This window comes from Chiroxiphia lanceolata, chromosome 18 (genome assembly GCF_009829145.1).
Source record: "Chiroxiphia lanceolata isolate bChiLan1 chromosome 18, bChiLan1.pri, whole genome shotgun sequence".
Classification (NCBI taxonomy): domain Eukaryota; kingdom Metazoa; phylum Chordata; class Aves; order Passeriformes; family Pipridae; genus Chiroxiphia; species Chiroxiphia lanceolata.
In genome coordinates, this window is record NC_045654.1 from 2,018,337 (window position 1) to 2,038,906 (window position 20,570).

The window sequence follows — 20,570 nt, forward strand, 5'->3', positions numbered from 1 at the left end:
ATAAAGCAGGAACGAGGCTCTGCATTAACCTTTCCCATCAATCTTTATTTGTGCAGCCATTAATTAGAGCCATCTAATTTCCCAGGCCACTTCTGCCTGGGCAGGGGAAGGGGCTTGGATGCTGTTTCCCGGTGATGGATTTTGCCAGGATGCTGGAAAAGGAGACACTTCCCATCCCGAGCATCCAGGGAAAGCCCTGGAGCACCTTATAAACCGAAAGCGTGTTATATTTATTAGAAATAGTGGCAAATCTACATCCCACCCCCCCTTTATTGTGTTAACGAGCCCATACTGGATTTTCCTGGGGTGCTGGATCCTTCCTCTTGGAAGTGGTGTTTGATCAGCAGCCGAGGCGTCGGCTTCGAGCTGGGAATGGGATTAATTTGATATTAAATAAGAGCTGAGCGGGGCCTCTGCGGCTCGAGGGGTTGATGGGCCGTGACTGCCGAGCTCCGTGTGCCGGTTGTTGCTGATCCTACCGGGAAAAACGAGCTGGAGAGGAATATTTAGGAGCTGCCGTGGCCCCGGGAGCGGCTCGGGGACAGCGCAGGGTCAGGCAGGGCCACGAGCAGCAGGAAAAAAACCCTGTTTGGGGTGGATTTGGGAGTGGTGCTGCTGTGGTGTGGAGGTTGGAAGAGTCAATCCCTCCCGGAATGCCGGGGTGATGCCGGAGTTGAGGGCGTTATCCCGGGATTTTGGTGCAGGGAGAGGTGGCCGTGGGGACAAAACCAGCCAAAATCCTGCTCCCTTTGGTGCACGTCCCCATCCAGTCCCCTGGGAAGGTGCCTTTGGGAAGGGGAGGAGCAGAGCTGCCTCGGGAATTCCCAGCTCCCACAGCTACTTCCAGTTATTCCCGATGTTTTATTGGAAGGAAATCAAAGCAAAGCTCAAAAAAAACCAAAAACAAAAACCACCAAACAAAACTTGTCGCATGGAGCAGGTGGAAAACAAGTGCTGCTTTCCCACCTCTGGATCCACCTCTGGATCCACCTCTGGATCCAGTGGCTCCTCGCTGCCTCCTCTTCCCGGGGGTTGGTTTTCCCGTTGCTTTTGGATGAAGAGGTTCAGGAAAAGCTCCTTCCCTGAGGATGCCGGAGGGAGAGAAGCAGGGAGGGATCCATAAAGGTTTATCCAAGGGGCCCATCCCGTCCTTTGGTGGCCACGGGGACAGCAGAGGTGGCCCGTGGGGCCGGGGGGCGGCTGTGACTAATTATCCCAACGGCCAATTAACGTTTCCGACACAAAAAACCCCCCGAATAAGTCGGTTTTTTACGAGCAAACAGCCCCGGGGAAAAAGTGGCCGGAGGGGACTTTCCGTGTTTTTTTCCAGCTGGGAATGAGCTCGGGGGGAGCGCCGGGAGGGAGCGGGCTCCGAAAGCTTTGCACGGGGAGGAGCCCGGGGATGTTTGTGGGATTTTCCCCCCTTTTTAAGCGCATTCCCGGTTAAAGCCGATCCCAGCGAGGCGCGTTCCCGCCTTGGGAGGAGCTTTTCCCGGTTTTTCCGGGGGTTATTTTGGCTCCAGGGACAGGAGGGGACAAAGAGGCCGGCGGGGCACGGGGAGATCCTCCCGTTAATCTTTGTTAATTACCGCTAATTAGCGGCGCGCGGGCGGCTCCGAGTTATGCAAATCGGCGCGCGCGGGGCCGCCAATGGGAAGCGCGGTCATTTGCATATATGCAGAGTGATTTGCACACGCGCGCGGCCGCTGGGTGCGGGTTAATTAAGCGGGGGCGTTAATTGAGGGTGGCCTTGGGGACAAGGAGCGAGGTGGCACCGGCCGATGCCCAGTTTGGGGTGGGCACAGGGTGGCCCGGCCGGAGGTGCCCCCCCAGATTGTCCCCTGCCGTGGCCCCACGGGGCTGGGCCTTGGTGGTGGCCCCGCGGTGGCTTTGGGGCTGCAGCTCTACCCTTAGTTTAACTTTTAATTTCTTTTTTAAATGGTTTTATTTATTTTTATCCTTGTTTATGTTTATTAGTTTCTTTTTATTTTACGTGTTTTTCACTGTTATTTTTATTTTTTAATTTTTATTTCTTTATTTTAATTAATTTACGTTTCTTTTAAATGGTCGTAATTTTTTATTTTATTGACTTTTATTTCTATTTATTTACTTTTATTTCTATTTATTTTATTAAATTTATTTTTATTTTAATTTTTAAGAGTTTTAAATTTTTATTTTCTTTATTTTTCTTATTTTAATTAATTTTATTTTAAATGTTTTTATACTTTTAAATTTTTATTTTTTTATTTTTCTTTCTTATTTATTTTAATTCATTAATTTTATTTTAAATGTTTTTATTATTTTAATTTTTTGTTCTATTTATTTTTATTTATTATTTATTTTAATTGATTTTGTTTAAAATGTTTTTATTATTTTAAATCTTTATTTTCTTTACTTTTATTTCTTATTTATTCCACTTTTATTTAAACTGTTTTTATTATTTTAAATCTTTATTTTCTTTATTTTTCTTTCTTATTGTAAATAATCTTATTTTAAATGCTTTTAATATTTTAAATTTTTATTTTCTTTAAATTTTTATTTTCTTTATTTTTACTTCTTATTTCTTTTAATTAATTTTATTTTAAATGTTTTTATCATTTTAAATTTTTGTTTTCTTTATTTTTATTTCTTGTAATTAATATTATTTTAAATGGTTTTTATTATTTTAAATTTTCATTTTCTTTATTTTTATTTCTTTTGATTAATTTTATTTTAAATGTTTTTATTATTTTAAATTTTTAGGCTCTTTATTTTTCTTTATTATTTAATTAATTTTATTTTAAATGTTTTTATTATTTTAAATTATGTTCTTTATTTTTCTGTATTATTTAATTAATTTTATTTAAAATGTGTTTATTATTTTTACTTTTAATTTACTCATTTTAAATTCCTATTTATTCTCATTAATCTCAATTTTTAACACTTTCAATTATCATTCTGCCTTTCCATTTTATTTCCCTTCTTTCCTTTCAATACTTTATTTTTATTTCCCCCTTTTATCACTTGCTCTTATCCCTTCAATATTATTTTTTAGTCTTTATTTGGATTTTCTGCCCTGTGAGAACGAGTCAAACCAACTCCTCCTCCCCCACTCTCCACCCCAACCTTCAATCCCAACCTTTCACTTCCCAAACCTTTTTCCTCCTTTCACTTTTCCCTCGGAGCTGGAAATAAAACGGGAGCGAGACGAGAGCAGCCAATTAACAATCCCAGCAGGGAGGGGGAAGGAGCTGCTGGAAAATGAGGAGATTTGGGATTAGTTTGGTTTTCCTTTGCTGGGGACGATCCAAAGGCACCGCCAAAGGGCCCCTGAGCTTGGATCAACTCCGGATATCCCAGCCCTGGCAGTGCCCGAGGCCGGATTGGATAAACTTGGAGCAGCCTGGGCTGGTGGAAGGTGTTCCTGCCCGTGGCAGGGGGTGGCACTGGGTGGGCTTTAAGGTCCCTTCCCACCCAACCCATTCCAGGATTTTGCAACATGGAAAAGCTTCTTGCTGGGCTGTGGTGCCAGGGTGGAATCATGGAATGGTTTGGGACCTTAAAGACGATCTTCTTCCACCCCCTGCCACGGGCAGGGACACCTTCCATGAGCCTGGGTTGCTCCAAGGCCCATCCAGACTGGCCTTGGACACTGCCAGGGATGGGATGTCCCCAACACATCCAGGGAGGGGGTGTCTTGAACAGTTCCAGGGATGGGACATCCTGAACACATCCAGGGATGGGACATCTCAAACACATCCACGGATGGGACATCTTGAACCATCCAGGGATGGGACACCTCAAACAGAACCAGGGGTGGGACACCTCAAACACATCCAGGGATGGGACATCTCGAACCATCCAGGGATGGGACACCTCAAACACATCCAGGGGTGGGACACCTCAAACACATCCGGGGATGGGACACCTCAAACACATCTAGGGGATGGGACATCTCAAACACATCCAGGGATGGGGCATCTCGAACCATCCAGGGATGGGGCATCCCAAACACATCCAGGGATGGGACATCCTGAACACATGCAGAGGATGGGACACCTCAAACCATCCAGGGATGGGATGTCTTGAACACATCCAGGGGATGGGACATCCCAAAAAATTCCAGGGGATTGCCTTGGGCACTTCCAGGAATGGGATGTCCCAAACACATCTGGGGATGGGATATCCTGAACACATCCAGGGATGAGATGTCTTGAACACTTCCAGGAGTGGGATGTCTCAAACAGTTCCATGGATGGGATGTCCCAAACACATCCAGGGATGGGACATCTCAAGCACATCCAGGGATGGGACACCTCAAACACATCCAGGGATGGGACATCTCAAAGAATTCCGGGGGATGGGACATCCCAGACACATCCAAGGATGGGATGTCTTGAACACATCCAGGGGCAGGGCATCCCAAACACACCCAGGGATGGGACATCTTGGAAGTGTGGGATGTCTCAAACAGTTCCACGGATGGGATCTCCCAAACACATCCAGGGATGGGACATCTCAAACACATCCAGGGATGGGACATCTCGAACCATCCGGGGATGGGACACCTCAAACACATCCAGGGGTGAGTTGGGGACGTGCCTCTCCTCCCGCCCCACACGGCCGTGTCTCTGTGCTCTGTCGCAGGCGGGAGCCTCTCCAAGCAGGACTGGACCATCCAGTGGCCCACGACGGAGCCGGGCAAGGAGAACAGCCCGGGGTGCCCGGCGGAGCAGGGGCAGTGGGCACGGACGCACCTCTCGCAGAGCCCCAAGGTCCCGCCCAGGTGCGGGCAGCACCACTGCCACGGGGGCTCCCCCCACGCGCCCCTCTACACCCACGTGGACCGCCTGACCGTGGAGACCCACCCGGGGCTCTGCCCCCCGCTCGAGTCCGGCCACCGCTCGCTGCCGCCGTCCCCCCGGCAGCGCCACGCCGCCCACACCCCCCCGCGCACCCCCAACATCGTCACCACCATGACCCCGCCGGGGACGCCCCCCGTGCGCCGCAGGAACAAACTGAAGCCCCCCGGGACTCCCCCGCCCTCCTCGAGGAAGCTCATCCACCTCATCCCCGGCTTCACCGCCCTGCACCGCAGCAAGTCCCACGAGTTCCAGCTGGGCCACCGCGTGGACGAGGCGCACACCCCCAAGTAAGCGGGTGCCACGGGGCGCCGGGGGGTGTCGCGGGGGTGAATCCCGTCCCGGCTCCTTGGGGAAAGTGCTTTTATCCCGAAATGTCGGAGCGCGGCGTCTCGCTTTGAGCTCTGTTGTGGGTTCCGGCGGTCGGCAGAGATGGGGTGTGTGTGTGTGTGTGTGTGGGTGTGTGCGCTTTGCTCCATCGTTTTGGGAGCGTGGGGTGGACGGGGAGCATCCTGAGGGGCACCGGGGCTGCTGGAATGCCGGAATGTGGGACGGGCGGGCTGGACGGGGGGATTTTTGCGGCCGGACGAGCGGCGCTGGGGTGCGAGCACGTGCCAGAGCGAGGGGGGAAGGATCATCTTCCAGCTGAAGTGTGGATACAGGGACATGGAAAGCCTTACGGGGATGACAGGTTGCATCCCGGGCACCTCCCGGTGTGTTTTCCGTCCCTGGTGGTGTTTGGAGGAGGCTCTGCCCGCATTCCCACTGCTCCTGCTCTGCGGCTCCGGTGCCGGCAGAGGCTGCTGCTGTGCAGGGAAAGGATTCCCCGGTGCCAACACTTTCCCTCTCTATCTCCTTCCACCCCTTTTGATGTCCGTGCTCAGAAACTCCTCCTGCTGCCCCTGTGGAGGGGGGACAAAGAGGACCAGTGGCCGCCTTGGGGCATCATCTGCTCCCCCTGAGGATGGAGTGGCTGCTCCCCTCCTGAAACAGGAGCCCCGGGACAAACTGCCCTGTTGTCCCTAAATCTGGGGTCCTTGAGGATAAAAAGGCTGTGCCAGGATCCCGGGCAGGGATGTGGGGGCAGCCTGGTCACCCTGGCACAGCAGCTCAGACCCTCCTGCCCAGCCACGATGCTCCAGCTGGGACACGTGAGGAGTCAAACCCCTCTGTCTTCCTGAGCTGCTCCAACTGCCAGGCCCTGAGCCCCCCTTGGGTTTGGGGTGGCAGATGTGTCTGGTGGCCTCAGCATCGTGGTGTCACTCGTTCTCCCCCGGGGCTGTGGCGGCTGTTGGGTTGTGGTCGTTGCACGGAGCGAGGGTGGTCACCCTCCTTCTCCCCTGGGCTGGGAGGTTTTGGTCTCTAAATGCTTTTAGCTTCTGGAAATTAAACTATTTCAGCTGGAAAATTCCTCCTGTAAGGCCACCCTGCCCCCCTCCTCTGTGCTCAGGCACTGCAAAGTCATGTTTGCTTTGGTCCTTCCGAGAGCATCACCACGGCTGCAGGAGGGAACCCTCACTGAGCTGCCCTTCTCCTTCTCCTTCTCCTTCTCCTTCTCCTTCTCCTTCTCCTTCTCCTTCTCCTTCTCCTTCTCCTTCTCCTTCTCCTTCTCCTTCTCCTTCTCCTTCTCCTTCTCCTTCTCCTTCTCCTTCTTCTCCTTCTCCTTCTCCTTCTCCTTCTCCTTCTCCTTCTCCTTCTCCTTCTCCTTCTCCTTCTCCTTCTCCTTCTCCTTCTCCTTCTCCTTCTCCTTCTTCTCCTTCTCCTTCTCCTTCTCCTTCTCCTTCTCCTTCTCCTTCTCCTTCTCCTTCTCCTTCTTCTCTTCTCCTCCTCTCCTTCCCCTTCCCCTTCCCCTTCTCCTCTCCTGTTATATTTCCATTTCAGCTCCCAGTCCATGCTCTCCCCTTGGCCAGAGCAGTCCTTGCTGAGGACAAAGCTTCCCTCTGGTCCCCCCAGGCTGATTGATCCCCCAGGTGGGTGGGCACCACATGCTCCAGGTCACCCTGACACGGGGCTGGGGCAGGTTTGGACCAGGAAACTCGTCATCCCCCAGTGGGGACGGGATTCCTCAACATCCTGCAAGGGGAAGGAGCAGGGAAGGGCGTGGAGATGGGAACCCCACACAGGGTTGCACGAACACAGCGATGCCCCTTGTCCTTCATCGCTCTCCACCTTCCTTGGCACAGGTTGCCCAGAGAAGCTGTGGCTGCCCTTGGATCCCTGGAAGTGTCCAAGGCCAGGTTGGATAAAGTTGGGACAACCTGGGCTAGTGGAAGGTGTCTGCCCAGGGCAGGGAGTGGAATGAGATCTTAAGGCTCCCTTCCAACCCCAACCATTCCATGATTCCATGGGCTGGTTTAGATGAGCTCTTAGGAAGAAATCCCTCCCTGTCGGGGTGGGGAGGGGCTGGAATGGATTTCCCACGGGATGCCCCATCCCTGCAAGTGTCCAAGGCCAGCTTGGAGCAACCTGGGCTGGTGGAAGCTGTCCCTGCCCATGGCAGGGGATGGAATAAGATCATCCTTAAGCTCCCTCCCAACCCGAACCACTCCGTGACTCCTTTGATCCCTGCCTGACTCTCTCCAGTTTTCCCGGAGTCTCCAGTGCTCCCTTCCCGGTGGTGCCGGGCAACCCGAGCTCCCGATTAGTGAATTAACAGAGGCAGGAGCCGATGTTAATTGGGCTCTGCTGTGCTCACACCCCGCCAGGGGCCACCGTGGCGCTGCGGAAGGACCCGGCTTCCCGAAAGCTGCCGGGAGAACCGGGGAGCTTCATTTGCTCTGATGGCACTTAATGATTTTCCAGGAGACAACCACTAAATCCTGCTTTCTAATCCCATTAGTGCTTCGGGATCGTAATTAGTGCGTTAAAGAGGCAGCTTCTTCTTTTCTCCAGTTCGAGTCGGAGTTGTTTATTGACCTGGATGTGGTGGATCAGACGTCTGGAACAGAGGGAAAAAGTGGCTTTTTGGGGGCTGTTCTCGGCTAGTTCTTGTTTTCCAACCGTGCAGTTGTAGGGTGGGGGTTTTTTATTGACACCCTTCGGTGGTGCCCGAGTCCTCTGTGCTCTCTGGGTTCCTCCAGACCTCAAACACGGAATGGAGCTCATCCCTGGAAAGATGATTTCTCTGATCAACCCCTTCTGGTTTCAGCTCTGCCACCAGGCTCTTGGCTTGCTTTGCACTGGGGCTTTCTGTTCCCTGTGTTCCAGCGTAGAAGGAGGTCCTGGACCTGAGAGCTGATAGTCTGAGGACGCTATCAGGGATCCCAAGTGCTGGGTGGGATCTCCTGTGGTGATCTGAGGTCTGGATTTCCCCCCCTCCTGCCTCTCTGCTGACCATTCTCTGGTAGGACCCATGGGTTGGTGCCCCTCAGGCTGCTCTGTGGAATCACAGCCTGGTTTGGGTGGGAAGGGACCCTAAAGATCATTTAGTTCCAGCCCACAGGGACACCTCCCACCAGCCCAGGTTGCTCCAAGTTTATCCAACCTGGCCTTGGACACTCCCAGGGATCCAGGGGCAGCCACAGCTTCTCTGGGAAACCTGTGCCAGGGCCTCACTGCCCTCACAGCCAGGAATTCCTTCCCAATCTCCCATCTATGCCTGCCCTCTGGCAGTGGGAAGCCATTCCCTGTGTCCTGTCCCTCCAGTCCCGTGTCCCAAACCCCTTTCTCTCCTCCCCAGCCATCCCCCATCCCCGGGTGGGGCCGAGTGGGCTCAGCAGGGCTGGGGAACCCCTGGCAAGGGCAGGAAGGTCTCTCCCTATGAGCTGTGGGTCAAGATTGATGGAGGGAAGCTCTCAGGGTGCTCTGAGGCTTCTCTCCCGGATTTTTCCACCAGAAAAGGAAAACACCCCCCTATATTTGTGACAGCAGCAGCCACTGGTTCCTCTCCGGAGCGAGGTCCCCACGTACCACTTGACTCTTAAACTTCCTGGAGTGTTGTGTCCTGGACTTTATTTCCAGCCTTTAATCCATCATTTTTTGTGCACCCAGACCTTTCTGAAGCAGGGGTTAAGTGTTTTTTGGAGCTCTCAGCCTCCCGTTTTCCTGCCCGGGAGCCTCCAGCTGGCGACCGTTTAACTGGGAGGAACGGAACGTTTCCTCCTGGAAAAAAAAAAAAGAAAAGATCCCCCGACTTCCATAAATCCACCATCCATAAACATTCTCCTGAGTGGTCCTCCTGGAAGGGAAACAAACCATTTGGAGTGGCTGAGATAATATATAATGCCCGTTTAATAGCTCCTGGATTGCACGGGCCATTGAAATCTTGCAGGGCTGGTTAATGATTGTTCACCGGGAAGGAACAAACTGGGGCCTAAAAATGCAGAGGTGGGGAACTGAAGCCCAGCTGGTTCAGGGTGAGGGGTGTTAACCCTTGGAAGGCAAGATCTGCCCTGGGGTGTCCTGCCCAAAGAGCTGGTTGGGTGGTCTTCACCTTTAGACCTGTCCTTGGACACATCCTTTGTCCTTGGACCTGGACTTAAACCAACCTTTGTACTTAGACCCACCCTTAGAAACATCCTTTACCTTTAGACCCCTCCTTGGACCCATCCTTTGTCCTTGGATCCATACTTAGACCTCTCTTTTGTGCTTAGATGCATTCTTAGACCATCCTTCATCTTTAGACCTGTCCTTGGACTCATCCTTGGACCCCTCACTAGACCCATCCTTCGTCCTCTAACCCATCCTGCATCCTTTGACCCTTCCTTCTTCCTTTGGCCCATCCTTAGACCCCTCCTTCATCTTCAGACCCATCCTTAGACCCGTGCCCTGACCTGTCCTTTGTCCCCTGACCCATCCTTCACCTTTAGACCTGTCCTTAGACCCCTCCTTCATCCTTGGACCCCTCACTAGACCCATCCCCTGACCCATCTTTCATCTCCTGACCCATCCTTTGTTCTGCTGACCTGTCCTTTGTCCTTAGACCCACCCTTCATCTTTAGACCTGTCTTTAGACCCATCCTTCATCTTTAGACCCATCCTTAGACCCTTCCTTCATCCTTGGACCCTTCACCAGACCCATCCCCTTACCCATTTTTGATCTCCTGACCCATCCTCTGTCCCCTGACCCATCCTTTGTTCTCTGACACATCCTTAGTCCTTAGACCCACCCTTCACCTTTAGACTTGTACTTAAACCCACCCTTCATCTTTAGGCCCATCCTTAGACCCATCCTTTGTCCTTGGACCCCTCACTAGACCCATCCCCTGCCCCATCCTTGTCCCCTGCCCCATCCTTTGTCCCCTGCCCCATCCTTTGTCCCCTGACACATCCTTAGTCCTTAGACCCATCCTTCACCTTTAGACCTGTCCTTAGACCCCTCCTTCATCTTTAGGCCCATCCTTAGACCCCTCCTTCACCCTTGGCCCCCTCACTAGACCCATCCCCTGCCCCATCCTTGTCCCCTGCCCCGTCCTTGTCCCCTGCCCGGTGTGAGGGGGAGCTGATCCCAACCCCCCCTCCGCTCCCCAGCCGTGCTCCCGTGTCCAGGCCGGTGTGTGGCCCAACCCCTGAACTCGGTGGCCTCCAGGGAACAGCCCGTGCCGAGCAGCTGGGAGGGCGGCTGGGGGCGAATCCCCGGGGAATTCCAGCAGGCTGAGCCCTGCAGGAAGCGCTGACCTGGCCCCAGGGAACACGGAGCAGCTGCTGCAGAGCACAGGCTGTTGTTGTGGTGCCCCCAGGCCGGGTTTGGGCCGGGAGGAGGCTCCTCTGGCTCCAGGCAGCCGGATTTTGGAGAAGTTTTCCGTGAAATCTCCTTGCCCTGTGTTGTTGCAGTCACATCCCAGGTGTTCTGGTGGAAAATCCCGTCAATCCAGAGCCTTCCTGTGGTTGTTTTCCTTCCCTTCAGCCCCTTTGGTGCCGGGGTTGTTCTTTGGGGTGGGTTTTCCACACCAGGAAGTCCTGGATGGGTGAGGTCAGGTGGGGAGTTCACATGTGATCAGGTGATAGGATCTGAGCCCCGTTTTCTTCTTTTCCTTTTTCCTTGTGCTGTTTCCAACTCTGAGCCGACTCCCAGCTCGACCCTCTGTGTCCTTGTGGGTGTTTTCCTCCATCCCATGGAGAACCCCCTTGGAACAGGACATTCCCTGGGGCAGTGAAGTCTTGCATCCTCCTGGGACCGTTTAGGGCAGGATTGAGCCCAACAGATTTATGGCTTTTTGACTGATTTAAGTGCCCAATATTCTGGATTAAATCACAGCAAGGAGCAGGTGAAGCTTCCCCTGTGCCTCAGGAGCTCACCCACAACCAGCAGCAGCTCCAGTCCCAGCCACCAGTGCCTGTGAGCAGGGGCAAAAAAAGGAGCAAACCCCTTCAATTTACTCTGGGAGTTTTTAAGGCAAGAATCATGGGATGGTTTGGGTTGGAAGGGACTTTAAAGATGAGCTTATTCCACCCCTCTGCCCTGGGCAGGGACAGCTTCCACCAGCCCAGGCTGCTCCAAGCTGGCCTGGGACACTTGCAGGGATGGGGCATCCTGTGGGAAATCCATTCCAGCCCCTCCCCAACCTGACAGGGACGAATTTCTTCCTAATAGCTCATCTAAACCAGCCCATGGAATCATGGAATTGTTTGGGAGCTTAAAGATGATCTCATTCCACTCCCTGCCCTGGGCAGACACCTCCCACCAGCCCAGGTTGATCCAAGCCCCGTCCAACCTGGCCTTGGACACTTCCAGGGATCCAGGGGCAGCCACAACTTCTCTGGGCAACCTGGGCCAGGGCCTCCCCACCCTCACAGCCAGGAACTCATTCCCAGTATCCCATCCAGTTGGAAGCCATTCCCTGTGCCCTGTCCCTCCATCCCTTATCTGAAGGCAGGTGAATCACAGACCCCAAAAACTGGGAGCAGGGGTCTTCTCACCCCCCCACCCCCCCCAGCAGCTCGTGGTTAAACTGTTAATCCCCTAAGCTGGTCTCAAATGGCACTGAGTGACAGGTCATTTGTTCTGCTGCTCATTTAGAACGAGGCCATTTGCCCGTGTTCCAATTCCAGCCCGCGGGTGCATCGATTACCTGATGTTCTGCATGGGTGGCATTGGGAAGGACGGAGACAGCTCCTGTTCCTGGGTGTATTTCTGACGATTCCCAGCTTTGGGAAGGCAGGTGGGGCTCTTGGCGTCGGGGAGGAGCAGGAGGTGGATGTTTGCAGAGCAGGTGGATGCAGCAGGACACTGTGAACATGTGTGGATGATCCATGTGCTGTGTCCTCCCAGGGGGGCAGGAGGGCAATGACCCCTGGGCTGTGCCAGCCCTGCTGTGTCACAGCCCCAGGGCAGGGCCCGTCCCTGTGCTGGCACTGCTGGGGCACCTCCAGCCCTGGGGGCAGCTCTGAGCCCCTCAGACAAGAGAGACAGCACTCCAGGGGTGCCCATCAGGTTGGGCTCAGCCCTGCCCACCTTGGAAGCCTGGAAGGGGCTTTGGCCAAGGCCCCTCCAGGGCAGGAGCTGGGAGCCCCCTCTGGGACACGCTGTGCCGAGCAGGGGGGACGTGGGGACGCTGCTGGTCCCCCCGAGATGTTCCTCACTGAAAGCACAACCCCCTCCTCTCCACCAGCCCTGTCCCCTGCTGGCCCCGAGGGTCAGAACCTGCACAGGTTTCCAGCTGGAAACCCAGCTGGGCTCCCTCTCCAGCCTCCCACCCTCTGGAAAAGCCCCTCCAGTGGGGACAGGAGACAGGCAGAGGGCTCTGGGGTCCCCAAATCAGGGGGATCTGGCAGCACTGGGCTCCACCTACGGGCTCCCAGCAGGGGCCACGGCTAAACCAGCCCACAACCATCCCCCAGCTTGGGACCAGGAGGGGAACCCTCGGGAAAGGGACAGTAGGAGGGTTACACTGAGAAATGGGGGGTCACTGACCCCCCAAGCTGAGCCAAAAGTGAATTCCCCCCCCCCGAGCCCCACCTTGCTGCTGCCCCAGAGTCACCCCTGTGCTGGCAGTGATCCCCTGAGCTGGCACCATGGACCTGTGGTGCCATCCCCAGGGATGGGCTGTGCCAGTGGGGTCTGGAGCGTGTGCAGGGAAGGGAACGGAGCTGGGAAGGGGCTGGAGCAGCAGGAGTCCCCATCCCTGGAGGGATTTAAAATCCACGTGGATGTGGCACTTGGGGACATGGGTCAGTGGTGGCCTTGGCAGAGCTGGGGATAGTTGGACTCGGTGACCTTGGAGGTATTTTCCAACCTAAAGAATTCCACAATTCCAGCACCCTGTTGCTCATCCTGTACTGAAGATCCCCAGCTGGCCCTGCTCTGAGGGGAGGGAATTTGGAGAGCAAAACGAGCAGCATCCCCCCCCCCCTGCACTTCCAAATCCACTCGGTGATTAATCCGGGTGAGTCAGGGCTGGGAGCCTCGAGCAGCTCCTCAATGTCTCTGGCTCTCCCGAGGCACAGATTGCACGCCGGGCCCTGGCAGGGATGGGCAGGGATGGGCAGGGATGGGCAGGGATGGGCAGGGATGGGCAGGGATGGGCAGCCTCCCCAACAAACTGGCTCTGGGCTGTGATTTTCCTGATTTTCCCGCTGCTCCGGGCTGAGGTTCCCCTCAGGGGTGTCATTGTGCTGGTTTAAAGGTAAACCAGCAGGGGAAATGAACCCAGCTCAAAAGAGAGATTATAAATCAGAATAACAATTTAATAAAATAACACAATAAGTACGATTATACAGACAAACAGTTGGTTTTAACCCACAAACCCCAAATGTATAACCCAGCACCCTGGGGCATGAACAGAGTGGTGTTTGTTGGGCCCCCTGAGTCCAAAGGAAAAGGGGAGGGAAAAAACCTGCTGGTCAAGAGTGGTGGTGCAGTCTGGTCACGAGTGTTGGTCTCAGCCTGGTTGAGAGTGGTGGTCTCAGTCCAGTCGAGAGTGGTGGTCACAGTCCTTCTCTGTTTCCCACTAGTGGTTAAAAAAGTCCCAAGATTCCAAGATTATCTATCCTCAGGTTCAGGCAGGAATGCCCAGTGCCTCCCTCAGGGTGGGGAGTTCCACACTGGGTGTGAGGACAGGAGCATCCTCTTACCTGTGTCCAGTTCTGGGCCCTCAGTTCAGGAAGGATATTGAGGGGCTGGAGCAGGTCCAGAGAAAGGCAACGAGGCTGGGGAAGGGACTGGAGCACAAGTGCTGTGAGGAGAGGCTGAGGGAGCTGGGGCTGTTCAGCCTGGAGAAGAGGAGGCTCAGGGGAGACCTCCTCACTCTCTACAACTCCCTGACAGGAGGGGGGAGCCAGGGGGGGGTTGGTCTCTTTTCCCAGGCAACCATCAGCAAGACAAGAGGGCTGGGTCTTCAGCTGTACCAGGGGAGGTTTAGGTTGGATATTAGAAAGAATTTCTTTCCAGAGAGGGTGCTCAGCCATTGGAATGGGTTGCCCAGGGAAGTGGTGGATTCTCCGTCCCTGGAGGTGTTTAAGGACAGACTGGATGTGGCATCAGTGCCATGGGCTGGGAACCACGGCGGGGTTGGATCAAGGGTTGGACTGGATGATCTCAGAGGTCCCTTCCAACCCAGCTGATTCTGTGATTCTCTGATCTCACAGGCCTCTGAACACCCAGTTTACAGCCTGAGGGGTCAGGGCTGCTCTGGGCAGAGGGTGTAAATGGTTCATTGATAACAGTCTCTGGACAATGGCATGGAAGGCTCTAGAATACACAGCTTTGGGTTACTCCCACCCAGTGATGAACTGGTCCCAGCTGTTCTAACCAGGACAGTCATCCATGGTGATTCCTGCCCTGGTGTTCCATCCAGAGGCTCGGGGAGCTTTCCACGTGCTCCCAGGAGGAGGAACTTTGTGCCGTGTCCTTTAAGGAGAAGTTGAGCCTCTGTGATGGGGAATTTAGATGAGGATTAACACCCCTGGGGGAGGGGGGGGAGAGGGGGCAGAGCTCTCCTGCTGCCTGCAGGCTGTCCCTGTGGCAGCAGAGGGCACGGGGAGGGCAGAGCTGTGGGCAGTGCCCCTGGGTGGTGACGGGGAGGTGGATGCTCTGGCACAGCCAGGAGGATGTGCCTGTGCTCTTCCCAGCTCTCTCTTCCAGCAGGAAAGACACGAGGCAGCTCCTCCAGCCTCTTCTTTGTGGCCCAAGAGGTCTGTGGGTGCTTTTCATCCCCACCCTGTAAAGCCCTGGCTGAGCCAAGCTCCACGTGCTGCCCTTCCCACGGCAATGAAAGTGCTGGAGTTGATCCCATCCCTTTTCTTGGATGGGTTTTGCAGCCATGGAGGTGTTTGGGGCTGGGAAATGGGACCATGTGCCAATGGAGAGCTCTGTGGTCTTCAGCCCACCCTCCTCTCCTCTGGGAACAGGCTGGGAGAGCTGGGGGGGTTCCCCTGGACAAGAGAAGGCTCCAGGGAGAGCTGAGAGCCCCTTGCAGGGCCTAAAGGGGCTCCAGGAGAGCTGGAGAGGGACTGGGGACAAGGGATGGAGGGACAGGACACAGGGAATGGCTTCCCACTGCCAGAGGGCAGGGAGAGATGGGAGATTGGGAAGGAATTCCTGGCTGTGAGGGTGGGGAGGCCCTGGCACAGGTTGCCCAGAGAAGCTGTGGCTGCCCCTGGATCCTTGGAAGTGTCCAAGGCCAGGTTGGACGGGGCTTGGAGCAACCTGGGCTGGTGGAAGGTGTCCCTGCCCATGGCAGGGGATAGACCAGACCTTTAAAGGTCCCTCCCAACCCATTCCATGGTTTGGTGGCAAAGCTGCTCTGCTGGGCTGAGGCCCTGCTGCCTTGGGGTGGGAAAACCCCCTCCCTGGGTGCACCCACAGAACATTCCAGGGCCAAACCAGTGTGGAAGAGTCTCCAACAAGAGGAACTCAACCTCCTCACCCTCTGTTGGCCACAGCTGGTGGTTCTCACCCTCCCCTGCCCTCCTGTGTCCCTCCAAGGGACGTAACGGTGGAAACCAAGAAAACAGAAGGGCCTTAATGAGAAACAGGTCCTGCTCCAGGATCCTGGAGGCAATTACCTCCTCCAGCTCCTTCCCTGCTCCAGCCCCATCCCCTGCCCTCCTGCAGCACCATCTCCTTGGATCCCCGGGAGGAGGGAGGGAAAAAAAACCCCAAACCTGCTCGGCTCCAACTCCCTTCAAAGAATTTTTCCCCGGCTTTTTATAATTTGCAGCTGTAAGGAAAGGAAAAAAAAACCCCAAGTTCCACTTTGTGCTTGGAAAAGAGAATAATAGATCAGTAAGGCTTGAACCTTCCAATTCAGCCGTCCAGGGAAGTGGGGACAGGCCCTTGGATAAATATTTAACTGCTGAGGGCTTTGATATGAAGAACCTGCTTTTCCTCCGGCCCGGGGAGGGAGGGAGGGAGGGTTTGTTGCCTCTTGTGATAAGGAGGAGGATAAATGGAACATCTGCTGGAGAGTCCCTGTTTGTTTTTCTAATGTCAAGCCCGGTGTTGTGTGGGGTTTGCTCAGAACTGGGGGGGTGTAATGAAGAAATTTCAGCTCCTCAGACAGGTCCAAATAATCCAAATAATCCCAAGGGCTTCGCCCTGAGCCCTAAAGCAGCCGGTGCTGTCCCTGCTGGACACTGGGATTGGGATGGCACCGGGAATGGGAGCTGGATGCTTGGTTTCAGGGGTGACAGGTGACCAAGAGAGGGTGGGGAGGTTCAGTTCCTCTTGTTGGAGACTCTTCCATGCCCATTCAGCCCTGGAATGTTCTGTGGGTGCACCCACTGAGGGGGTTTTCCCATCCCAAGAGCTTTTCCAGTTGGGATGTGGCTCCAGCCGTGGGAGTTTTGGTCCAAGCTCCCCAAAGCCTGTTTGGGGAGGCTCAGGCTGCTTGGCCAGGGAAGCCACGGGGGTTTGGGGGTTTATTTGGGAATTCCTGAAGAGAAGAGTCGGATTTTGCCAGAGTGGGAAGCCAAGAGGAAGGGAGAGCTGAGAGCTCTTCTGGAGAGGAACTTGGGACAAGGGATGGAGGGACAGGACACAGGGAATGGCTTCCCACTGCCAGAGGGCAGGGAGAGATGGGAGACTGGGAAGGAATTGTTGGCTGTGAGGGTGGGGAGACCCTGGAATGGATTTCCCAGAGGCTGCCCCATCCCTGGAAGTGTCCAAGGACAGGTTGGACGGGGCTTGGAGCAACCTGGGCTGGTGGGAAGTGTCCCTGCTCATGGCAGGGGGTGGAATGAGATCATCTTTAAGCTCCCAAACCATTCCATGATTCCATGGGCTGGTTTGGATGAGCTCTTAGGAAGAAATCCCTCCCTGTCAGGGTGGGGAGGGGCTGGAATGGATTTCCCACAGGATGCCCCATCCCTGCAAGTGTCCCAGGCCAGCTTGGAGCAGCCTGGGCTGGTGGAAGCTGTCCCTGCCTGTGGCAGAGGGGTGGAATAAGCTCATCTTTAAAGTCCCTTCCAACCCAAACCATCCCATGATTCTTGCCTTAAAAACTCCCAGAGTAAATTGAAGGGGTTTGCTCCTTTTTTTGCCCCTGCTCACAGGCACTGGTGGCTGGGGCTGGAGCTGCTGCTGGTTGTGGGGGAGCTCCTGAGGCACAGGGGAAGCTTCACCTGCTCCTTGCTGTGATTTAATCCAGAATATTGGGCACTTAAGTCAGTCAAAAAGCCATAAATCTGCTGGGCTCAATCCTGGCCGGGGCCCTGTGCTCCGGGCCAGGCAGGAGCTTTAATCCTTTGCAGCTCAAATACCGAGGAGAGGATTTTTACCCCCCCCTTTTTCACTCCATTTCCCTTCCTTTAAGAGAAATTGGAGCGTGTGGTGAATAAAACATAGCCCGGCTCGCTCAGCTGCAGGGTCAGCTCCCCTCTTTTTGGCTACATTTTAAACCTAAACCTGCTTTAATTTGAATGTTAATGTGAATTAAACCTCTTTTAATTTTTTTTTTTTAATGGCAATAAGAGCGGGAGCGACAGCAAATACCCGCGGAGAAAAGAGTTTTTTACCCGATTTTCGTGTTTTTTGAAGAGCTGGGTGGGGAGTGTGGGGTTCAGGGGGCTGGTGGGGGGGAGTGTCCCCTTTTGGGATGCACTTTGGGATAAACCAGGAGCATTCCCGTTGAACTTCCCCTCCCTGCAACGCGCAGATCCCACCGCGTCCCTCCTCCCATTCCCGCTGGGAACGCGCTTTCCTTTCCCAGCACATCCCGCTCTTCCAGCCGGGATCCACCCGGGCACATCCCACCCAAAACTCGGCGCGTCCTCAGCAGGCACCTTCCTGCCGGGAGACCCCCCAGCATCCAGGGGGTATCCCAGCCCTCCATCCCTGCCAATCCTCGCTTCCCACCCCCTTCCCGGCCCGCGGAGCCTCTCCGGGGCTGAAAGGAGTGACGAGCCCTTTGTCCCGCTGTCTGCTCCTGTTTTTTCACCGCCTCTCGAAACCCTCTATTTTTTTTCCGGGGGCCGGTGATAAACGTTTGACTGATCCCAGGGAACAGCCGGGAATGAGCCATTCAGGCTGGAATGACACCTAAAGGGATTTGCATGAAGCGATTCAAACTCGCTGAGGCTTTTTTTTTTTCCCTTCCTTTTTTTTTTTTTTTTTTTTTTTAAGCCCATCATCATCTGTTTAGCAAATTCTCGCATGAAATGACGGCCCGGAGAGGTGGCATTCAGGTGGCACCGATTTGTCCCCGAGCGTGGCAGGAATTAGCCCTGGAATGTTCTGCTCTGGGGGGGGGGGTCGGTGGGGGGTGTTCGCTGTGCCCGCCGAGAGATGGGGGGGATAAAGGGGGAAAACGAGGATTTTTTTGGCTGTGGAAGGTGCGGGGAGCTGGTTTAGGAGCAGATCCTGGTGCGGGAAGGGCTGAGAACCGAGGATTTTAGGAGAGGTTTGTGGGGCTGGACGCTGTTCCCAGCCCCATCCCGCTCGGGGAATCCCGGGAATACCCGGCTTTGCAGCCTCCTGCAGCAGGGATGGGGCTGGGACAGCCGTGGAAAGGCGTCCCGAGGCTCCCAGAGTGGCCAAAAAAACCCCAACCAGTTGGGATGTTCAGGTTTGTCCTGTGGCAGGAATTAGCCCTGGAATGTTCTGCTCTGGGGGGGGGGTTGGTGGGGGGTGTTCGCTGTGCCCGCCGAGAGATGGGGGGGATAAAGGGGAAAAATGAGGATTTTTTGGCTGTGCAGAGGGTTTGGGAATGGTGGAAGGTGCGGGGAGCTGGTTTAGGAGCAGCTCCTGGTGTGGGAAGAGCTGAGAACTGGGGATTTTAGGAGAGATCTGTGGGGCTGGACACTGTGCCCAGCCCCATCCCGCTTGGGGAATCCCGGGAATACACAGTTTTGCAGCCTCCTGCAGCAGGGATGGGGCTGGGACAGCCGTGGAAAGGCGTCCCGAGGCTCCCAGAGTGGCAAAAAACCCCCAAAGAGTTGGGATGTTTTAAGGATCCGCTCCAAACCTGGCAGGAGAGGAGCCCTTGTCCTTTTCCTGCCGTCCCCGGGGGACGCTGTGGTGACACCCCGGGGTGTCTCTTAGGTTTTGTGGGGGCTTCAAGCCTAGAGATGGACTGTGTGTGGTTCTGTTTACTCCCCTCAAAACCCTTTAAAGCCGAAATAAAATCGATCTGGCACAAACCCACTGCCCTCTCCCCTCATCCTGGTCGCTCCCAGTGCCCCCGGGTGTGGATGGAGGCTCCTTTTGGGGGATGTCCGGCTGTGCCTGGAGGGAAATGGTCCTTCCCGGGGGCTGGGAAGGATCTCCACCGTCTGAGTGGCCCCTTGGCTCCTCCATCAGTGACCCCAAAACCCCCCAGAGCCCCCTCAAACCTCCCCAAATCCCCCCCCCAGTCCACTTAATCCCCTCCCAGACACTCCCCTCAAATTCCCTTAGTGCCAAATCCCTCTCAAACCCCCTCTGGGGACCCCCAAACCTCCCCTGAACACCCCAAAACCCCCTTAATCCCCCCACGATCCCAAGCAAATTCTTACAAATGCCCTTAATTCCCCCCACATCCCCTTCAGTCCTGCCTAACTCACCCCCAAAACCCCCCAAACCCCTTTAATCTCCCCAAAATCCCCCCTAAAAGGCTTTGGGCCCCCCAACTCCCCTCTGGTGACCCCCAACCCCCCACCTGAGTGCCCCCAAACCTCCCCAAATCCCCCCTGGGGATCTCCAACTCCTCACCTGAGTGCCCCCAAATCCCCCTCAAACCCATTAATTGCCCCCAAAACCTCTTCAATCCCCCCTCAAATTCCCCCTGAACCACCTTAATGTCCCCCAAAAGCCCCCAAATTCCCCGAGTCCCCTCAACCCCCTGCTCGTAGCAGGATCCTCGGGTTTTCCACGGGTGAGGATGCTCATCCTGCTGCTCTCTGGGATTCATTCAGCTCTCAGGATTCCCTGCTCCCGGTTTTTTAGGGATAAGGAGTCAAGCCCAGGGTGAGACAGGCAGCTCACCCCGTTGGCTCTCGGTGTTTGTGTGGATTTATTAATTAATTTATTTTTTTTTCCTCCCTCCGAAAAAACAGAGAGAGAGAAAACAAAAAAATCTCTCCCTGTCCAAAATCCCTCATCCTTCCTCCTAATGAGAGCTGTCACCGGCCCTGCTCGGCGAGGAAATGATGCTCCCACAGTAAAGATTCCGTCTGGAACTGATTTATGGGTGGGAAAACAACAAAAAAAAATGAGATTAGTGATCGGGAAGAGCTTTGGGAAGAGCAGCAGGAGCTGCTCCGGGGGTTTGGGGGAGATGTTGGGGTTGTGTCACTGAGTGGGGGTGGTGGAGGGGAGGATCCGACTTTGGGAGCACCAGGGGGGGTTGGAGGGGATGTTGGGAAGGAGTTGGA

At 54.7% G+C, this 20,570-nt stretch overlaps 1 protein-coding gene across 3 annotated transcripts in view; it reads left to right on the plus strand.

Moving 5' to 3' along the window:
* Nucleotides 1-20,570, plus strand: part of KSR2 (kinase suppressor of ras 2) — a 102,093-nt gene that overhangs the window by 17,674 nt on the left and 63,849 nt on the right. For all 3 annotated transcript variants that reach the window (XM_032705992.1, XM_032705994.1, XM_032705993.1), the window contains exon 4: nt 4,627-5,131. In XM_032705992.1, coding sequence (XP_032561883.1) covers nt 4,627-5,131 — 505 coding nt within the window. The remainder of the gene's footprint in view (nt 1-4,626; nt 5,132-20,570) is intronic.